Source organism: Corvus cornix, chromosome Z, assembly GCF_000738735.6.
Source record: "Corvus cornix cornix isolate S_Up_H32 chromosome Z, ASM73873v5, whole genome shotgun sequence".
Lineage (NCBI taxonomy): Eukaryota > Metazoa > Chordata > Aves > Passeriformes > Corvidae > Corvus > Corvus cornix.
Window position 1 is genome coordinate 63819560 of NC_046357.1, and position 19245 is coordinate 63838804.

The 19245-nt window shown below is 41.5% G+C and overlaps 1 protein-coding gene across 2 annotated transcripts; it reads right to left on the reverse strand.

Annotated features, from left to right (window-relative positions):
• Positions 1-4480: 4480 nt before the first annotated feature.
• KCNV2 (potassium voltage-gated channel modifier subfamily V member 2) lies at positions 4481-16776 on the reverse strand. 2 transcript variants are annotated; one of them, XM_019281857.3, is made up of 2 exons: positions 14129-16776; positions 4481-10913 (listed from the first exon to the last, which is right to left on the reverse strand). In XM_019281857.3, exons 1-2 carry the CDS (start codon positions 15302-15304, stop codon positions 10635-10637), a joined length of 1455 nt encoding a protein of 484 aa, XP_019137402.1. In that variant the 5' UTR covers positions 15305-16776; the 3' UTR covers positions 4481-10634. The 2 variants fall into 2 exon arrangements, with proteins under 2 accessions (XP_019137402.1, XP_010391134.1); XM_010392832.4 differs by having other exon boundaries at positions 13886-16776.
• Between the last annotated feature and the right edge of the window lie 2469 nt (positions 16777-19245).

Genomic DNA, 19245 nt, shown 5'->3' on the forward strand with positions numbered 1-19245 from the left:
CTGGACACAATCCTGTGCCACGTGCTGTAGGAGGACCTTGCTTGAGCAGGAAGGTTGAACCAAATGACCCACTGTAGTCCCTTCCAAACTGATTCATTCTGTGCTTCTGTACTTCTGTAATTATTCAGCATAAATCTGTTGCATATTTTGTTCACGTTGGCTTTTTTGGCAGTAACGTAGACTTCTTAGTAACAGTTCACTACCATTTAAATTCACTATCTGTTGCTAATTAAAACAATTGGTTTATTGTCACGAAAGAGAATCGTGCTGCAGACACTAGTGAGCTGCAATCTTCACTAACTGAGGGGATGGGTTTACAAGCAGGAACACTTAGTGCCAGGTCCAAGCAGTTCTAATTGGGATTAGCCTTTAAGTATTTACACCCACACGTAAGCTTAGGTGGAATTAGAGGGGAGCACATTCAGCAGCAAAGTATCCATAAATCAACAGATGAAAACAAACAATGTTAGAAACGATTTTCTTAACTATAACATTTATGTGCTGCCCAAAGTAGCCTAAGTAAGCTACAAATTACAGTTGGGTTTGTGGTTTATTTGTTTTTATGAATTTGCCTATTTGAGTATCTTACAATTTTTTGTGAACTAACAAATATTGCCCCCAGACAGGACCAGTGAGAAGCAAGAGATTACTTATAATGATGAAACAGTGCATTTCACTGCTTTAAACCGTTTATACTTAAACATACACATCTAGAAAATGTACTTAATTACTTCATCTGATTGGCAATGGCATTAAGTGTTCCTGCTCGTAAACACATCCTCTCACTGAAGGTTGGAGCTCATTAGTTTCTGTAACAGGATTTTCTTTTGTGACAATAAACCAGATCATTTTAATTAGCAGCAGATAATGAATTTAAACTGTAGTGAACTGTTTCTAAAGAAGTCTCAGTTTCTGCCAAAAACCCAACCTGAATGAAATATGCGACAGATTTGTGACTGAATAATTAATAGTAAAATAAAACAGCAAGTGGAAAAAAAATCTGGTACAGCCCTTCTCATTTTTTTGGGTTATTAAGGGGAACTAATACTTAGAATCTGGCACAGACATACTTCCAATTAAGAGGAATACAGGGAGAAAAGAAAATAAGTCATAGCTAGAGAAGGTGCTAATAAACTGAACAGCAAAAAGCCATGTAAGAATGTGTGCTAACATGAATCTGATCTGATGCTTTGATTGTGTGCTTTAATTACAGTTGCTTTAGCTGGAGTTGTACCAGGCAGTTTATTTTCATTTTTGAGTCTGCACACATCATTTATTTTAAGTTATGTGTAGTAATTTGGAGAGACTGTTAGTTTTCCTTACCACAAGTTGAGAAATGCCACTCTTCATCAAGTAGACATCAGTTAAGGTTATGCTATAGTTACCACTATTTTCCTACCAGAGATAGAACATAACTTTTACTGTTAAGGTGTGTCTTTAATGTCAGTTGAAAACAAATTCTGAAATAGCCTAAATGGAAGGAGAGGAAAAGCAGGTTATGTGGAGTGCAAAAGATTGTTTCAATGGCTTAAGGTATGTCAAGGGCTGACCTGGTTTTTCACAGTGAAGAAGCTGGTTGAATCTATCCCAGTCTCCATGGGTCTCTGTGGCTGTGTGAAGGCTGAGAAGTAAATTTTTTGAAAGATTCTGAAACAATAGTGGGGTTTTTTTGGATTTGTTTTTTTTTTTTTTTTAAGCGTGTCCTTTTAATTTTTTTTATATGAACTTTTTTGCCCACTTTAGATTATCCAAAGTGATCAAATTATTGCCAGCATCTTAATATAGCTAGTAGTAGTTTTTTTATTGCCAAGAAGACAACGGAAGTGCACAGGCAGCAAGTAAATTTTTTTATCTGCTACTCTCTCAGAAGAAGGCTGCAATTATGAGGTATTTGCTTTAAAGCCATTTTCCCGAGGAGAAATGCCTGTCCCTTGTGACCAGTCAGAGCCAACACCTCTCACCTTACTCAGCAGACTTTGGAGGGTGAACTTGCGAGGATAGAAAAGGTGGTAATGGTTGTTCTATTTTTTGTTCTTAGAAGAGAGAAGACCCATTTTCTTGGATGTATATTAGTGTGACAGTGTATTTTCCATTACCTTGGTAATAAGGGCATGCAGATAGGTACTGTTGTACCTTAGTGGCTCTAGGTTTAAGGTACAGAAGAACCAGACTTCCCCTTTGCTGCTGACAACAGGATCTACCAAGAGCAAGCAGTGTTTTGCTTTCCCACTGACTCCACCAACTTACCTTTTCTTCAAAAGAAAAAGAAGTACACAATGACTTTGAGTTTGTTTCTGACTGCAGAACAGAGGAAAAAGTGGGATCAGCAGAGAATGCAGTGATTAACTTAGCTGGAAATAAAGGGGGAATGCCTGGGGACAGTATACACATTGCAGGCAGACTGTGACCAATGAGCTATGAGATTTTCTTTCTAATCCTGTCCATCTTTTGTCTAGTTGGGTTGTAGACTGTCAGAATGGACACAAGGCTGTATCCATATATGCACAGCACTTGGTACTTAGAGAGTTCAACCATGTGTTCTCTTTATTCCTGTGTTATGTCTAAAAAACTAAACTGTAATAATCAAATATTAAAAGTAGGGTTTTTAAAAATTTCTTACATCTTTAAAACAGATTCATGCAAGAGTTCATTGCATTAATCAAGATACATTTCCTTCTGATTTCTTGGAAGAAATCTGTACTGCCCATTAGACATTTTGCATTGTCAAGTTCAAGATCATTGCCAAAACCCATCCATTTTGCCTCCATGTGTACCATATTGCTCAGCTGCTTTGTGAAAACACCGAAGTTCATTTACCCTTAGCCATATTACTCTTCCATCAGTTTCCTTGTTTTCTGCTTGGGGTTTAAAACTCTTGCATTGAGTTGCTCCCTTACATTCTCCATTATGTAATTTTTTTCCTCTGTTAATAAGTTTTTTGGTGTTTAAAGACCATTCTGTGGTTTTGTGTGTCTTGTTTTAAGATGGACTTTTAGGGTATGAAACCTTTTGTAAAGATCTATAAATAGTAAATACCCTGTGTTAACCACCTAATAAAGAGGAACAGACATTCCTGGAAAGCACTGCTATTTAAGAAATACTAATCTATTACAGCTGGTGGTGGGGTCCGTGGCCGTGACCCAGGAAGAGATGACCGGTCCGGGGAGATGGTCCCGAAAGGAATCGCCTGCCCGAGGTCCGGTGTCTTCCTCTCAGCTGCTGGCAGAGGGGCCCTTGCAGAAGCTGTCAGCTCTTTAGTGATTATCAGCTCGTGATTTCAGCTCAGCTCTGCAGGGCAGCCTCTAGGCCAAACCAGACCGGAGAGAGAGACGAGAAGACCCGTATGGCTGGTTCCGCACGAAGGGAGCTTTATTGTGGGTTCCCTCCGGCGAAGAGAAGGCCAGGGACGAGCTCTCCCTACAGAGGCGATTTGGTCTTCTTTTATAGGGATACAGGGGATCAGCAAGGGGACCAATGGATTACAGAGGGTCTGGGATAGACCAATGGGTTACAGAACGATCTGCATAGGGTCTCCCAAAGGATTGTGGGTCTACTTTTCCTCACCATGACTCCAGTAGTCACCTTTCCAGGGAGTCCTGCCGGGCGATGGTGAAATCTTTTATCTCAGCAGACATCCCTCCAGGGCAGTGGCTGGGCATATCCCACACTACTCTATCATAATGGGTCCTCCACCTTTTGTCTCATCCCTGCAACTCTGCATTTCCGCAGTTCAAGTTTTCCTTGACATGATTTTTTACTTGTAAGTGTATACAGAGGGTCTAACTCATTTTGCTGTAGCATCAAAGAAGCCAGTAGGGTTATTACTTGCAAGCTGTTCTATGGGGAGGGACTGAGGGAAGGGAAAGTCATTGATGGCTGGAAAACTGCAAAGTATGTGAGTTAAACTCAGGTATCAGCAGTAATTCCTTGCATATGCCCGACTTTACATTATGTATCTTTGTGATTTTCCTCTTGAAGTAGTCATATTGAAGTTTTGTCAAGGGCCGTACTGGTTGAAGTGGATTTAACCATCTTGTCGTCTGCTGTCATGGAAGACGATTTTAATTGCTGGGTTTATATATCTTTCAATCAGAACGTATCTTACAGATACACTTGTGCTTTACACAGTGCAAAAATCCTACAGATTCTCTAGTTTGCACTGTCCTCCCCAGCGCTGGTTCTGTCTGTCGTTCAGGTATCTTGTCGGTCTTGTGCTCTAATGAGAGTGTGTCTACATGGATTACATCTTTTACTAGAATTTAAAACCAAAAATAAAATCCATACAGGAGGGAGCTACAGGACCTCTGGGTATACAGGCATAGACAAGCAGGTGCTATAAGCATTGAATTCAGAAGTCATCAAAAAGTTTATATCTGTTTGCAAAACAGATACAAATAAAACACTTTTGGGGGAAAAAAGAAAACCAAAGCAAACCAACCAACCATCACTACCATCACCAAAAAAAGCCAACAAAAAGAGAAAACCAAACCAGGGGTTGTAATTTTAATGATAGACTAAATTATAAGTATTTCTGAGAAAATATTTTTTGTGGAAAAGAGTAATAAGATAATATGAGAGTTGGTTCAGTATGTTGCAGTTGATAAAATTTCTGCTCCCAAGCTGTGGGGAGATGAAGAACATCAGCTGCCACAACACTTGCTATGAAGTCATCTTCACAGTGTGGTGACAGCACAGTTTTCAAGGCAGTTGTTCTTATGGTTGAAAGGCTCTCAGAGGCTGTTTTACAAATTGATGCCACCCATTTTTCTATGTAGGCATTTTCAATTTTTATGGGTTTTTTCCTCTGTTTATCTGAACAGGAAAAAATATTTAGGGCCTCTTCCTAATTCCGTATCTTTTGATAGTGGACAGTGAAAAAAATAGGCAGTACCAATTAAAGACATTTGAGATATGTCTGGATTATTTCTTTTCAAAATAATTAAAAATGGTTGAACTTGTACATTATTGTAAACACTCCACCCTCGGTGACAAAACTTCAGGCTTTTGGTAGACTACCTGAGGAGGATGCCCCACAGCTGGCTAACATGGCTGGTAGCAGGCACCAGATATTGTTAAGGAAAAGGGGAATCTGGCAGCCTGTAACCTCTGAGTGGCAGCAGTGAACAATGTTCCATGCCAGGAGCTGTTCTTCCCACGGGGGGACCCACCCAGCTACTTTGCCCTGCTCTAAAGAGGCTCCTCATCACAGCGGAAGGTGCTGTCACTACCTGCCTGTGACTTCCTAAATTTTCCTGAACTTCTGGAATGTACTGGTTTTGGGGTTTTTTGCTTGTTTGTTGTGTTGTCCACTGTGGTGTGTTGCCATCGTTTCCCCATCTCCCCCCCCGCCCCTGTCAGAATTGATGGCCTGAAGAACAGTTATTAAGTGGTGGCAAAAGACTGGCTTTAAAGAATGGTACTTGCTTATCGGCTTTCTAATGATGGCAAATTCTTTTGCTTACAAATCGAGCAAATCCACTTCAGGAGTTTGAATGACAGTACAGAAAATTTTATAGAGTAGAACTAGACTCTGACAAGTTTTATTTAAAAACCTTGATAATGTCTATCTCAGGACTTACTTGTAGGTAGCTTTAATTTTTCTCAGCGTATTTCCATTAAAATACCTAAGTACATAAAAAACGTCTACCTCTGACCTTTCCCTATTTTAGTCCTAGATAAAGGGCTGGATTACAGTCAAAAGGCATGTAATTTTTATACTACCAAATAAAGAAGTCAATAAAAGTTTTGTAATAGTAGATAAGCATATTTTTGCATGACATAAAACCGGAATGGTCTAAACAGTTGAAGCTATTTTTTAAGCAAGGTGACAATTTTTATTTCTTAGTCTTACTGATAGTAATTATGTTTCATCAAAAACCTTTAATATTCCTAGCTGATATTTAAAAAATTTCACTTACTTTACTTAAAATATTTAAAGACTGAATATTGCTATTTGCCTTAGAAACCTGGGAATAGTACCAGATGCCTATTAATCGGTGGTGTACTGTAGCTACCCCTTCAAGTGCTATCTTTCTGAATGAGAAAAGCAAACAGCTCCTGAACTGCGCTGAGAAAGTGATGTTCTTCTAAAACAGGATTTGTGCAGGAGCATATTCTAACTGGAGTTCTTTCCACTCTCTCATGTAGGGACAGACTCTACATTTCTACTACCCCCCCCATATTTTTTAAAATTTTTTCTCTTCCCCTTTCTTTCTTCTTTTATTTTTTTCCTTTTTCCTTTTCTTTTATTTTCTTTTTCATCCCCCTTTCCCCCCCATAATTCCCAGTCCTAAATTAAGTAGAAGAAACAATGCTTCGTTCTCCTAAAATGAAGCCATCCAGATAAACTGACTGTTTCTTAGTCTTACAGTGAGAGCATGTTTGCTAAGTCTGTAGTGAAACATAATGATAGAATACATTTTCCTTCTCCCTCTGGGTCTCATTAATATCTGCAATTAGTTAAAATAGAAGACTTTACCATGGCCATATTTAGAGAGATTTCTTATTTCTCAGTGGTTTGAGATTCCTCCATCCTGTTTCCCCAAAACCTTAGTTATGCCGAATTAGCATCTCATAAAAGAAGACTGTCTACTTTAATAGTGTTGCCCATCTTTGTTGTGTTTAAGCATGTTTTCCCTTGATGTGTTATTTCAAAACCTTTTGATTGCCAAAGCCTTATGGAATTCAAGTAACCAAGACAATCACGACTCTCCTCAATTGTTCTTGGATGTCATCATGTCTACCACTTGCCTGTTTCCTTTGACTAATTTAGGGACAGTGATGCCACTGAAAGTCTTCATGGATGTTGCACAATAAATTAACAGAGTCCTCTGTGGGGAACATTGTGTCAACCACAAAGAAAAGGCAAAAATGCTTCATGCTCTTTCAGAACCAGCTGATACAGGTTTGCACAGCCTTCGGCAGGTTCTCAAAAGTCTGTTCTGTGGGAATATGAACTTGTCCCTTCCTCTGAGCTGGCTGGAGGTCCACTTTGAGTGGTAGGAGCAGGAGAGACTTTGTGGGAGGACCTTGCTTGTTCCCATCTACACGGAGTGTAGAAAGTGCTGGCACTGACAGAGCCTTGAGCAATCCAGGCACTGTCTGGCTCCTATAATGGTACCTCAAATTTAGGCATAATCCTTCCTATTGAAATGCACAGACTTATGCTTGTCACCCTTAAAATAAGAATAGTTAAGCCAAAGGCAGAAAGCTACATAAAATAATTCAGAGAAGAAAATTACAAACCTTTGGGAAAAAAACCTTACCAAGTACTATCTTCTAATTTTCTGGAGTGTGCTTTACTCCACTAAGCACCCATTCACTTCCCCAATGCAGCAGGGCAGGGCTGACAGGTATTGCAAAACAAAACCCAGCAACTTTGTGTAGTCTGATACTTAGGGTCTCACTGCCAGAGGTGTGTCCTCTGGACTCCATACTTCTACCATGTACCTTGTGCCAGCTCTAGTGCTAGTCAGAGCTCTCAGCACCGAGCTTGGTCATGAGTCAAGTGAGAATCTATTCCCACTCCTGCGAAGAGTCACATCTGTGTGCTGAGTAAGTGCACAGAGTAGTCAAGACGGTACCAAAGCCGTCTGTGAGATGGTAGGGCTGGATGAAGGGTGAGGGGGCAAAGTGCATTGAGAAAAAAGAGAGTTGAGCAGTTGCTAGGTAAACTGAGCTGCCCAAAGTGTGATGGCCTTGGTGCTCAGTGCACCCAAATGGGATCTGGTGGTACCGGTCACAAAGCCTTGTGCTTCTGAAGGGACAGAAATCATTCTCCTCTGTGTCTGGCAGTATTTTGGCCCATAGCCATTAGCCTGTAGGGTACTCTAAGTAAGAGTTTTACCTTCATGTGGCTGTAGTGTGTGGAGACTCTGGATTCCTTCCAAACTAAAGCCATCAACTAAAGATTGCTTGGGCCAGAGGAGACTGAGTGTTTAGGAAGTGTTTGGACTTTGCTGCTTGGTCAGGATACTTTCATAGCTCTTTTTTGAAGCAAGGCCTGTGACACACTCCTTTCCACCCAGCTAAGTGCTGGAAATACCGAGCTATATGGTCTTTCTTTTACTGTCACCTTGTGGGCCGTTATTTACCTGGTGCAAAGTGGAACATATTCAACTAGAGGGGTGCAGGAGACCCTCTCCATTTGAACAGTTAGAGCTGCATTTGAACAGTTAGAGCAATACTGTGGGATTTGTGCATTGAAATCTTACTGAACAGATAAAGCATTTGCCAAGGACGTTCAATTCTGACTCCTGATTAAGATACAAGACTCCTTTTTTGTCTGCTCATTTTTGGTGTGGAAAACCTATTTCGTTGCATGCCTTCAAAAATACCTGCTTGAATAGGTCCTGCAGGTGAGGCAAGTGGGTGGAAAACAAAACTAGTGATCTTTGTCAGGTCTGAGGCTGTGACAAAGTCCAGTCTCAGCAGAGTTAGTGCTCAGGCTCTGGATTTCTGTAGGTGGCAAGAAGCTGCTGAGCCTGCCATGCAAGGCTGAGCATCTGCGTCCCATCTGCATGGTCATGCAAGTATGAATTCCTTCAGCAAAGAAATTGATTTACAGTGTCCCCTTTTTTTGAAAATCCAGTAATCAGATTTTAAATGCTTTTAATGGCTCTAACTCAATTTGCATGTTGAAAATAAAGCATAGTTGTGTTTTTGCATGCTTGTACTTGTCACCTCACTGAACTGCAGTAAGAGGTTTCCTGTGGTTCCTGGAAGCTTCTTGTCCTGTTGTTGCTGTGCAGAAGTGCTATGCAAATTCCCTAGAGCCAAAGCAAAGCAGCTATTCTTCTCAGTGAGTGCCAGGATTGTGCCTGCTGCATTGTGTGCAGTCCAGAACAGCAAACATCTATCACACTGAACTCCCAGGGCTCAGCTGTGCCTTAAAGACATGGTTTAGCTTTTAACAGAGCTGATCAGCACACAGTGTTCTGACTGTCATTCCTAAAGAACAAAATGACAGATGGGCTTATGATACGTTTGTCTGGAGGTAGAGAATGAGAAGAGCAAGTTGGTTACTAATTACCTTCCCACCACTGAAAGGAGAAACGTCCCTGTGCTTGACACAATTCGCATGGAAGTGTCAAAATTAATGAACTTTTTCACCCTCAGCTGTCCCAGAGTGAGCTTCACACCATTGTGTCCCATGTGGCCCTGAGATTAGAATGCAGCCATTTGCATTCATCAGAGCAGCACAGACACAGCGTGAGAGTTCAAGAGTTTTCAAATGCATCTCTGTCATCAGGATGCTTTGCAACAGGAGTGCTGCTGAGTAACAGCCATGGGTCGTGTCAGTGCATTGTTACCATTGATCCTTTTCATTAGACTTTTTTTCTTTAAGATCTTTGCATCTGATTATCAAAAAAAAAATTTTTCTTTCAGATCTGTTATTCTGATTACTGTTTCTGAATTGGTATGACTGCTCTTATGTAAAAAGAATATTCCTGATAGTCTCTGAAGTAATACATAAAACTGCAATTCCATTAAATTTTTGTTAGTTTTATTTGTTATTTAAGTTTTGGGGTGAATTTAGACACATGAGAAATCCCATCCAGCTGTGCAAAAAGACACAGTAATCTCAGGACATAAAGTACTCCTGGGGGTGAGCTAAGTGTCAGGATTGTGTCCCTAATGGCTGTATGTACCAGACAAATTATCTTGATTTTAAATTATATTTAAAATTGGTTACAGTTAAGTGCTGATAAGATCCTTTGTATGAACAGTCTTTATGAGTTACTACCCATTACATATTTCCTTTGATTATTTTTTAAATACTGCCTTAATACTTATGTCCTATGACAGGTCTATTATTCTAACAATTCAATCAGTAGATATATTAAATACTGCAAAATGAATTATCACTTAATCCTATACCTAAAAATGATTTGGTTTGGAAATTTTTAAAAAATTGATCAATGAGATTTATCAACTCAGACTCCAGAATTCTTCACTAGTTCTTGTCATACTGAAAGATGATTATTGAGATGGGGTGGGGGGAAATGCTAAAAGCAGTGCAATGCTTGACTAGGCATGAAAATAGGAATCATTTGCAGGGCTGCATTTGAAAAATAAAATTGAAACAATGAAGCATAGCTATCTGGCAATGGAAACAGAGTCTGACATCTTAAGGAGTCTAGCTGCTGCTAATGTTTTGATAAGTACCCTAGGCCATTTTCCTCTATTGGAAAGCTGATGCAAAACCAATTTAAGTGATGCAGTCAGTGTATTGGGTATTCTGTTTGTTTAATTTTTGAGACTGCCTTAACAGCAGTAAGGTGGCTGACCCTTAATGACAGCAACTTGTTTTCCCTTTGTACAATTATCGTAGGTCTTTATTGGCAATCTAATCAGTAGCAAGGGGTTAGATCTTTGCCTGGGACTAATTCAGAGTGTTTAATCTGAAGGAGGTAATTTCAGAGAGTGCTGAAAGTGCTGCTCACAATCTTCAGAGTTAAAAAAATCTGTTGTTGTAATCTGAGCCTTTTTAGTTTTGAAAACACCCCCCTTTAAAACAGATTTCAACATCTACTTTTTGTTACTTTTGGCCTTTTTTGTTTATCTTTTGGCTGATCTGTTTTTCTTCTTTCTCCTCCAACTTCTTTGTTGCCTCCCAATAGCCAAATCACAAACTATTGTTGCTGTGACAAAGGGTGGGATGCACCCTCACCACAGCACTCATATATTTTCCTTATGGCTCTCCTTGTGAAGTCGACCTTCCCTCTTTCTTTCTTGAGAGCTGTGTACTCGTATGCCTTCAGCTTGCTGTAATAGTCTGAGAATTTATTGTAGAGGATGGAGATGGGCATGCCATTCAGGATTATTCCAAAAGCAATGCAGAGGAAAGCAAACAGGCGACCAAGGTGAGTTTCTGGACACATATCTCCATATCCCACTGTAGAGATGCTGACCTACAGGCAAACCAACATTAAACCTCATTAGCTGAGAAGAAATACACAGACAGATATGCTCACTGATCAGGGACAATGTTAAAGTTAGCTCTTTTGTACTTTGCATTGTAAATCTGAAATACTCTGTGCTGCTTTTTTCTTTTTCTTTTTTTTGGTGTACCATCTATCTCATGCAAAACATCCCTAATTTAAAAAAAAAAATTAAATCCCTCTCACGAAGTAAAGAAAGACAATGGTTTTACACCATTCAGGAAGATTTTTAGATTTTTGCCCTGCAGAGGAAATTCCCAGACAATTTCCACACCAGCCTGTCCAGAAGGTGAGTTTGCTTGGCTGTAGGGAGAGGAGACATCTGGCTCACTGACCATGCAAATCCACTGATAGCTGCAACCCTGCTCCCTCATCGTGTCACTTGGAACAGATGTCCTGTTTCTAAATCCAGTGTGTTGATAAAACCCTGTATTTGGGCCTCGTTCTGTGGGTTATATTTTGAGTCTTACCTTTGTTTGTCATATATATTTTAGGATGGTGTTTAGTATATTTGTTTTATATGAATCACCATCTCATTGTATACATGGCTTCACATTTTTCTTCTCAGCCAGTATAATTTTCTCTTTCTAGCCTACAGATACCTGAGGGAACTATGTTACGGATCCAGTGCTACACCAAGTACTGAAATATCTTCTTTGTAAAATTCAGATCAAAATTAATGGATGTTTGATTATGGAGCTGCTACCTATGAAGGGTGTACTCCCAAACAGTCAACATAAGATAACTCCTAATTTATATAGTTCCACTGCACACATCTTGATATTTTATAATTTTTGCACTTAGTAAATATAACTTACTTTTCTCTGGCAGGTAGAACTTGCAGGTTTCTGTCACCTATCACTTTCTAGTCTGTGCAAGGGATCTTTTTCAGCCAGTGGATTTTATTTAGTTTTTTTCACAGTGTCTCAACACACTCTGTGTATCTGTTAACAGTAACCTAAAACTCTGACAGAAATAAGCCACAGACAGTAGGACTTTCACCGTAATGTCCTTGTGGCTTTAACACTGAAATAAGTCTTCAGAAATCACTGTGTACAGTTTGCTATCCTCTAACATGCTAAATGGAATGATATTTCAAATGAAGAAAGCATTAGGGTACATGAGAGAACACTGGGTGAGCACATTTTTAGGATGCACTTGGTGCTTCCTGTGGAATAAAAAGGATTAGTGATTTGGTTTAATGGAAATTAAGTCACTGGATTTGAATGATAATACAGGATAAATATCTCCAAAAATAAATACTGAGATGAAGGAAAGATGTTTATCTCCACCAGCCAGGACAAAAATGTTATTCTGTGATAATGTACTGTACCACTGGCATAGTCTTATACATTGCCTGTAACAGTTTAGGAGGGATACTTCTCCTGCATATGTGAGATGGTGAATGCTGTTGGATTTTTATAAAATTTGAATGATCTAGATATTTTAATTTACAGTCTTAAAGAACTAAAAGGCTTTAAAAAGTATTTTGTGCTTTGGAATTGCAATGTGAGTGATACAGCTCCTTCAAATGTCTTTGAAGACATTTGCTCAGCTAAATAGGCCTTTTTCCCCTAGTCATATAACTTTCTTAGGAATATCTAAATGATTATGGTGTCACCAGTTTGCAAAAATGAGCCCTAAAGATTTGGCATATAACCTGCATGCTCAGAAAACAAAATATTTTAGCAATGTATGAATCACCAATGTTTTCATAGGCTGCCTATATCACTACAAGATGATTGTGAAGGTCACATTAAAGGACCCTTTCCTTTTTTCACTGATTTTTCCATCCTTCCATGGCCCAGCTTAAAGGATTTTCAGCACAGTTACATAAATGCATGTGCACATATAAATGTATGTATTTATGCTTGTCTGTAAGGCTTTTTTTCTGCCATGTGCTGCAAATGTGTGGTAAACCACCACACTTCATTGGCCATGGCTGAACCAGAGGTGCAGACCATGGGCTCTGGGGTGGCTGGCCAGGAGAAGTGACCTTGGATGGGTTGGGATTACTGTCTGGTGGGCCCCATATGCAGCTCTGTGCATCCAGTGCCTGTGCTGCTCAACCAACATGAGATGTTCTAACTCATATTCAGTCTATTTGCATGGACTTTTTTCTCCAGGGAAGTGACTGGGATAGAGCCAGACCCATAGCCAGGCCCAGGGGTCAGAAGTGCTCCTGGGGCCCTCCATAATAATGGTCTGTGGAGGCCAGCATCAGCTGTTGCAAAACAAAGTGTGTGTGACAATAGCCTAGGACATGCCTTAGGGTTATAGACAGCCAAGATATGGGTCCTCAGCATGTACAATGTCTAGCTACATCTAGGATGTTACAAATACACACATCTTCTGCAGCACAACAGAACACAATCTCTTGTGTAAAATAGTTGTTGGTCCTAATGGATTTTTAACAGCCAGAGTTCTGGGACGGCTTTCACTCTTAAAGTTTAAGTGATCTGACTATAATTAATAAACTCTGTCTTACGATCTTGCAGTTGTATGATAGGTCACAGAAGATCTACAAATAGAATAAGAATGAAAACCCTGTGTCCATCTGTAACTAGATAGCCTAATGCATGCAGTTTTTCCCGCTATTGTTTTGGCAACACTGACAATGGCATTAAATGGGGAAATGCTTTTCTTTCCTGTCTCTTCGCCCACTTCTTCTTTAAAAGTGAAAATACTTTCTGCATTTGGAGATATGGGAATTTCAACACTGTCTGCCTGATTAAGCCTTGATTTAAGCTTACAGAGAGGTGAATGAGTGCATGTATGGGGGTGTGTGTGTGAGCTTATGTCCTGTAAGCTCGGAATTCAGACCAGATGTTCACTGATCTGAGCCTGCTGTTTTCAAGATTGTCAGCAACTCCAGCAAGGAAGGGGAGGGGAAGGAAGGGAGGGTCTCTGGCTACCCAGCAAGGTAAGATGTGTTTACTTACAGCAGCCCACCACCAAGCATGAGGAATGCTGGTGAAGTTGGTACTGGACACATCGTGCTCCACTGTGTAGACCATGGCAGAGAAGGCAAAGATGCCCATAGCAATGAAGAGCAAAAGGCAGCCCACCTGCTGGTAGCACTGGCGCAAGGTAAAGCCAAAGGCACGCAGCCCTGTGGAGTGGCGGGCCAGCTTGAGGATGCGGAAGATGCGCATGAGGCGCATGATGCGAAGCACTTGTCCTACCTTGCTCACCCGTCCCACCTTCTCGATATCGTGCTCGTGTTGGGAGCCCCGGCCCCGGGGCTGGTCATCATCAGTAAAGCATTCAAGCAGCAGCTGCAGATAGAGGGGCAGGATGGCAATGAGGTCTACTGCGTTGAGGGCACTGCTGGCAAAACGGCGCAGATCTGGAGTAGAGACCAAGCGCAGCAGGTACTCCAGAGTGAAGAATGCAATGCACAAGGTCTCAACATGCTCCAAGACAGGCCGACTATCCCCACTCTTCCAGTCTACCTGCTGCATCTCCTCTACTGTGTTGAGTGCCAGGGCCACCACGGAGATGAGCACAAAGAAGCTGGAGGCCACGGCCATCACTTTGGCAGTGACAGAGGAGAAGGGCTTCTCCATGAGGTTCCAGAGGCGCCAGCGCTGAGGGCCGTAGTAGCGCATGTGGTGGAAGAGATGCTCATTCTCCTCAGCCTCTGCCTGGGAACGCAGCTCCCGCTGGACCTTCAGCTGCTCAGTCAGCTCGTCCCGGCGCTCCTCAAAGCAAATGCGGCAGCAGCGGGGTGTGTATTTGAGACGCACGCCCCAGTAGCTCAGCTCCTCCAGGAAGCTACGGGGGCACAGCTCGTCCCGCACCCGTAGCACCCCCGAGGCATAGAAATTGTACACTAACTGGAAGACAGCTGGGTCCCGGTCAAAGAAATACTCATCGACCTGGGCAGTGTAGTCATCGCACAGGCCCAGCTGGCAACGACGGTCGGTGGAGGTAGCCAGGCGGCCCAGGCGAGTCTTGGGATAGATGGCCACTGCCTGGTAAGTGAGGCGGTAACTTTGGCCACCAACGTTGATATTCAGCATGGATGGAGCAGATGCCGTGGCTGGGGCTCTAGAGGAAAGAGCAGGGGAACAAGGAATAAATGATGAGGCCTTGCTTTCTCCCTTAAATGCATCTTCATGTGGCCATTTTCCTTGTTCTTTCTCTTCATCTTCCTCATCTTCATCATCCACATAATAGTTGTAATGCCCCTCAGGTCCAAGTTGCAGTAGGGGCTGGGCGTTCAAGGGAGTGGTGGCAGAGGAACCACTCTGGTTGTCTACATGAATGACTTCCTTAGGGAGGATGTTTGGTGCTTCCATCTCTCTGCCTTTATGTTTTAGGAAAGGAAACTCTTGCTGCCTGTTAAACTGCAACATAGTATTATTCCTTGCTCTTCTCCCCTCTGCATTCACCCGATTAAACAGTTAATACCAGTCCTTTTCAACACTGCAAAAGCTGACAACCTGGTTTTCTTCTCTCTTTATCTCAGTAATATCATGCACAGCAGTGGTTCTGCATATTTCTCCCTGCCAGCTACCACTCCAGTTGTTGTGAAAGCTCTGTGTGGGATATAGACACATGAAGACTGCTGTTGACCGTTTTAATCTTGCTGACAGCAAAGATCTGAGTGCTTAGAGGAAGGGATTTAAGGGCTATTATCCTGTTCAAACCTCGTTTCCCTTAGGCTGTGACGTGAATGATTATGGATCCATAAATCTATGAAAAATCAGTAGGGGGGAAAAATTCCTGAAGTTTTATTGCTAATAAAATGCACACATTTTCCTATTTCAAGTACATATGGATTAAAAATAATCTCAAATAAAAATGTATGAGGAGTGCAGAGAGAGAGAGAACGTTACAGATTTCTTTCATCCTCATGAGCATAGCATGGCTTGGTTTTCTTTAATGAAAATAATGAATAATAGATATGCAGATAAAGGGTAGGAACTCACTGGAATAGCTATTAAAATGTTTTCAAAAGATGAGCAAATAGAAGTAATTTCATTTTATTCAGAGTTAGAATACCTCCATTTGGTTAAGAGCTGAGGAATGTTGAGGTCTGTGCCTGAAGCTTTGGATGTGCTCTGGGAGTGCAGGTCTGATGCTCTGCTGGGCTCAGTAGGAGTGAAGGGCAGAGGTGTGAAGGGGTTTCCAGCTTTAAACTCTTCATGAGCTACTGAGAAACAGCATAAAGCCACTCTTGTTTCTCTCGCAGATCATGTTAGAGTAGTATAACGCTGCAGTGGGTAACTAGCAGGACAGGAGAGATGCTTTCCCTGTGTTTGAATGAATCTTCAGCTCTGGTTGGGCTGGCACCAGCAACTCCTGTAACAACAAGCATCCCAAAAACAGGTTACTTCCCCTTGTCACTGGGAGCACTTCAGCTAAGCTAGAGGTCCTGTAAAGCAGGGGATACACACAACAAAATATTGGTTCCTTGTGCATGCTCTTAGCATCTGACTTAAAACTTCTAAGCAGCAGCTCATTATCCCACCTGTATCCAGGCTGGTGCAGGAAGGGACAAGGCGCTGGAAAACTACTAGCTTTGGCAACACCCTCGCTGGTCTGGAAGGCCTCCCATTTGCAATCCTGTAGCCTGCTTTCCATTTGCAGCTTTCTACCCTTTCATGTAAGCTGCTGGGACAGTGTATCCCAGAGCTCCTGCAGCAGCATTTTCACTTTGTTGTCCTCAAACTCCTGTTCTTCTGCACTGCTCTCATGTTCTTGCACCTGCCGAGTCCAATACTGTCATTTCGGTAGTGTCCCATGTGAAGCAATTGCTGTTGCTATGAGAATGTCTCCTTCTTCTTTCCTGTTCCTCTACCTCCAGCTGTAGTTTTTTGTATTTATATTGACTAGTTCTTGGAAGATGCCACAGCTGAGCATTTTGCAATACTTTTGTTCTCAGGCTTTATTCTTGTGAGTGGATCACACCAAACTGTTCAAGGTTTCTTTGAGTCACACTGTTTAAGGCCTGAATTATTTGTAATTCATATTTAACTCTGCTTGAAAGCGAATTTGTCTCCACTGCCTGTTCTCTTTCTTGATGCAAAAGAGACAAGTCCCTATTAATAGGGTGTGTCAGTACCTCTTTGGAGATATCAACCTGCTTTTCAGTTTGCTTTGAGCATTAAACCATACCATGGTGAGTCCTTTGTATAGCAACCTTAATGCAAATTCATGTCCAGTTTCAAGGCTCTTTCTTTCTCCTAAGCAAACTAATTCAGACATAAGAAAAAGGGTAGTTTGCAATGCCATCATTTTAGTACCAAAAATTCTTGAATATTTCTTAATCAAGATCCAGGGTAGACTATAACCATATTCCTCATGCCAGCCTTTGCTGTTGCATTTAATTTTGCTTTTTGTCAGGCTCCCTGGTCTCATTTCTGAGAAGTATCCAGTAAGGCTTATTGCCCACTATTCGAGATAATTTCTTACACCATACTGCAGTAGCAGGAGCTTCTGCAGGGTGAATTTCATGACTGTCAGGCACCAGCTCCTCATGCACATGGACTCAGATCTTGGACATCATTACTAAGCAAAGCAAGGAAGATCACTGGCTTCTGTCTGCTCAGACTAATCTCTTTGACCTAAATATTCATGGGAACAGAGCTCTGGGACACCTGCTGCACTCTGCTCATACTTGTCTCTAACTGACAAAGTAGCTAAAATAAAATTGCTTCATGTATGTTCTTTATTTTGGGGTGGGAGTTGGTTCTGAGCTGCTAGATCCTCAGTCTAGATAAATAAGAAAATGAAGTGACCAGAAAGGACCCACTTTTTTTCCTTATCTATCTTATTCACTGTGCTGCTTTTCTTCATAAATGTCATTAGTAAGAATTGCACAACATCTCATATATGGGCTGCTTAGAGAGCTAGTTAGTAAAGTCTCTTGGGAATATTTTTTTTTTTTTTGCAGTTATTTGAGTCCAGATATGCTTGTCCCTTTTCAAGAGCTGTCTTTTAAGAGTGCAGGAGCAGCCAAACACAAAGTGTTGAAATCCAAGTCAATGGGGCAGAAGGTTGGCTTGGTTGAGCAGTGAACTTAGATGGAGAAGGAAAGTGTATGTACACTGGAAGCAAGGTGACATGGGAGGATGACAGAGATGCTGCTCATCTCTGTGGAGAGAAAATTTGTGTGACCAAAACTCAGATAGAATTCAAGCTGTCCGGGATAAGCTGTGAAGGAAAGCAAGAAGAGCTTTTTTGGGTTTTATATATTAATTGCAAAAAAAGGATCAGAGATAACATCGGTCCATTGCTTGATGAGGTTCAAATAGGACTGCAGACACAGCAGAGAATGATGCCACCTTCACCTCTGTCTTCAACATCAATGGTGGGCTGGGATCCTTGGATCCCAGTGCTGGAAGACTGTCACTTGGGGAATGATAGATTCCCAGGCAATCCTGAAATTGTTTGAGTCTTGCTGTTTCAGTTGGGTGCACACAGGTGTATGGGGCCAGATAGGATTCTTTCCATGAAAGAACTGGCTGATGTACTTGGCAGGTCCTCTCTCCATTATATTTCATTTGTCTTGTGAGTCTGGAGATGTCCTAGTCAACTGGAACCTGGCAAAATTTGTCCAAATTTTCAAGAAAGATAAGAAGAAAACTCTGGAAATTGTAGGCCTGCCATTTTTATTGCAGCACCTGGTAAATTTATAGAGGAGGTTTTTCTGGGAGTTACTGAAAAACATTTAAGAGACAATGCAGTCATTGGTCACCAGGGGTTCAAAAGGGAAAAGTCCCATTTGACCAATTTAATTTTCTTTTATCTTCAAGCAAACCATCTAGGTGACCAAGAGTAGATGTGGATTGTTTTTTATTTCAGCAGGGCTTTTGGTACTGTCTGCCACAGTACCCTGCTGGATAAACTGCCTGGCACACATCTAGTTGAGTCCATAATACATTGTGTGAGCAACTGGCCAATGAGTCGGGCTCAAAGGGTTTTGGTAAATGGTGTTATATCAGGCTGGTATCCAGGGACCAGAGGTTCCCCAGGGCTCCATTTTAGGGCCAGTGCTCTATAATGTTTTTATAAATGATCTGGATGCAGGGATTAAATGCACATGAAGTGTGGTAATGATACTACACTAGGAAAAGTTGTGGACTCCCTTGAGGGTAGAGAGGCCCTGTAGAGAAATGTGAGTAGATTAGAGATTGGGCAACTACCAACCACTAGAAATTAAACAAATTCAGTGGCAGGATTCTCCACCTGGGATGGGAGGATCCTGGAGGTACATGCAGACTGGAGGACAGCAGGCTTGGGGGAAGAGATCTGGGGGTTTGTGTTGGTGGCAAGCTGAACATGAGTCAGC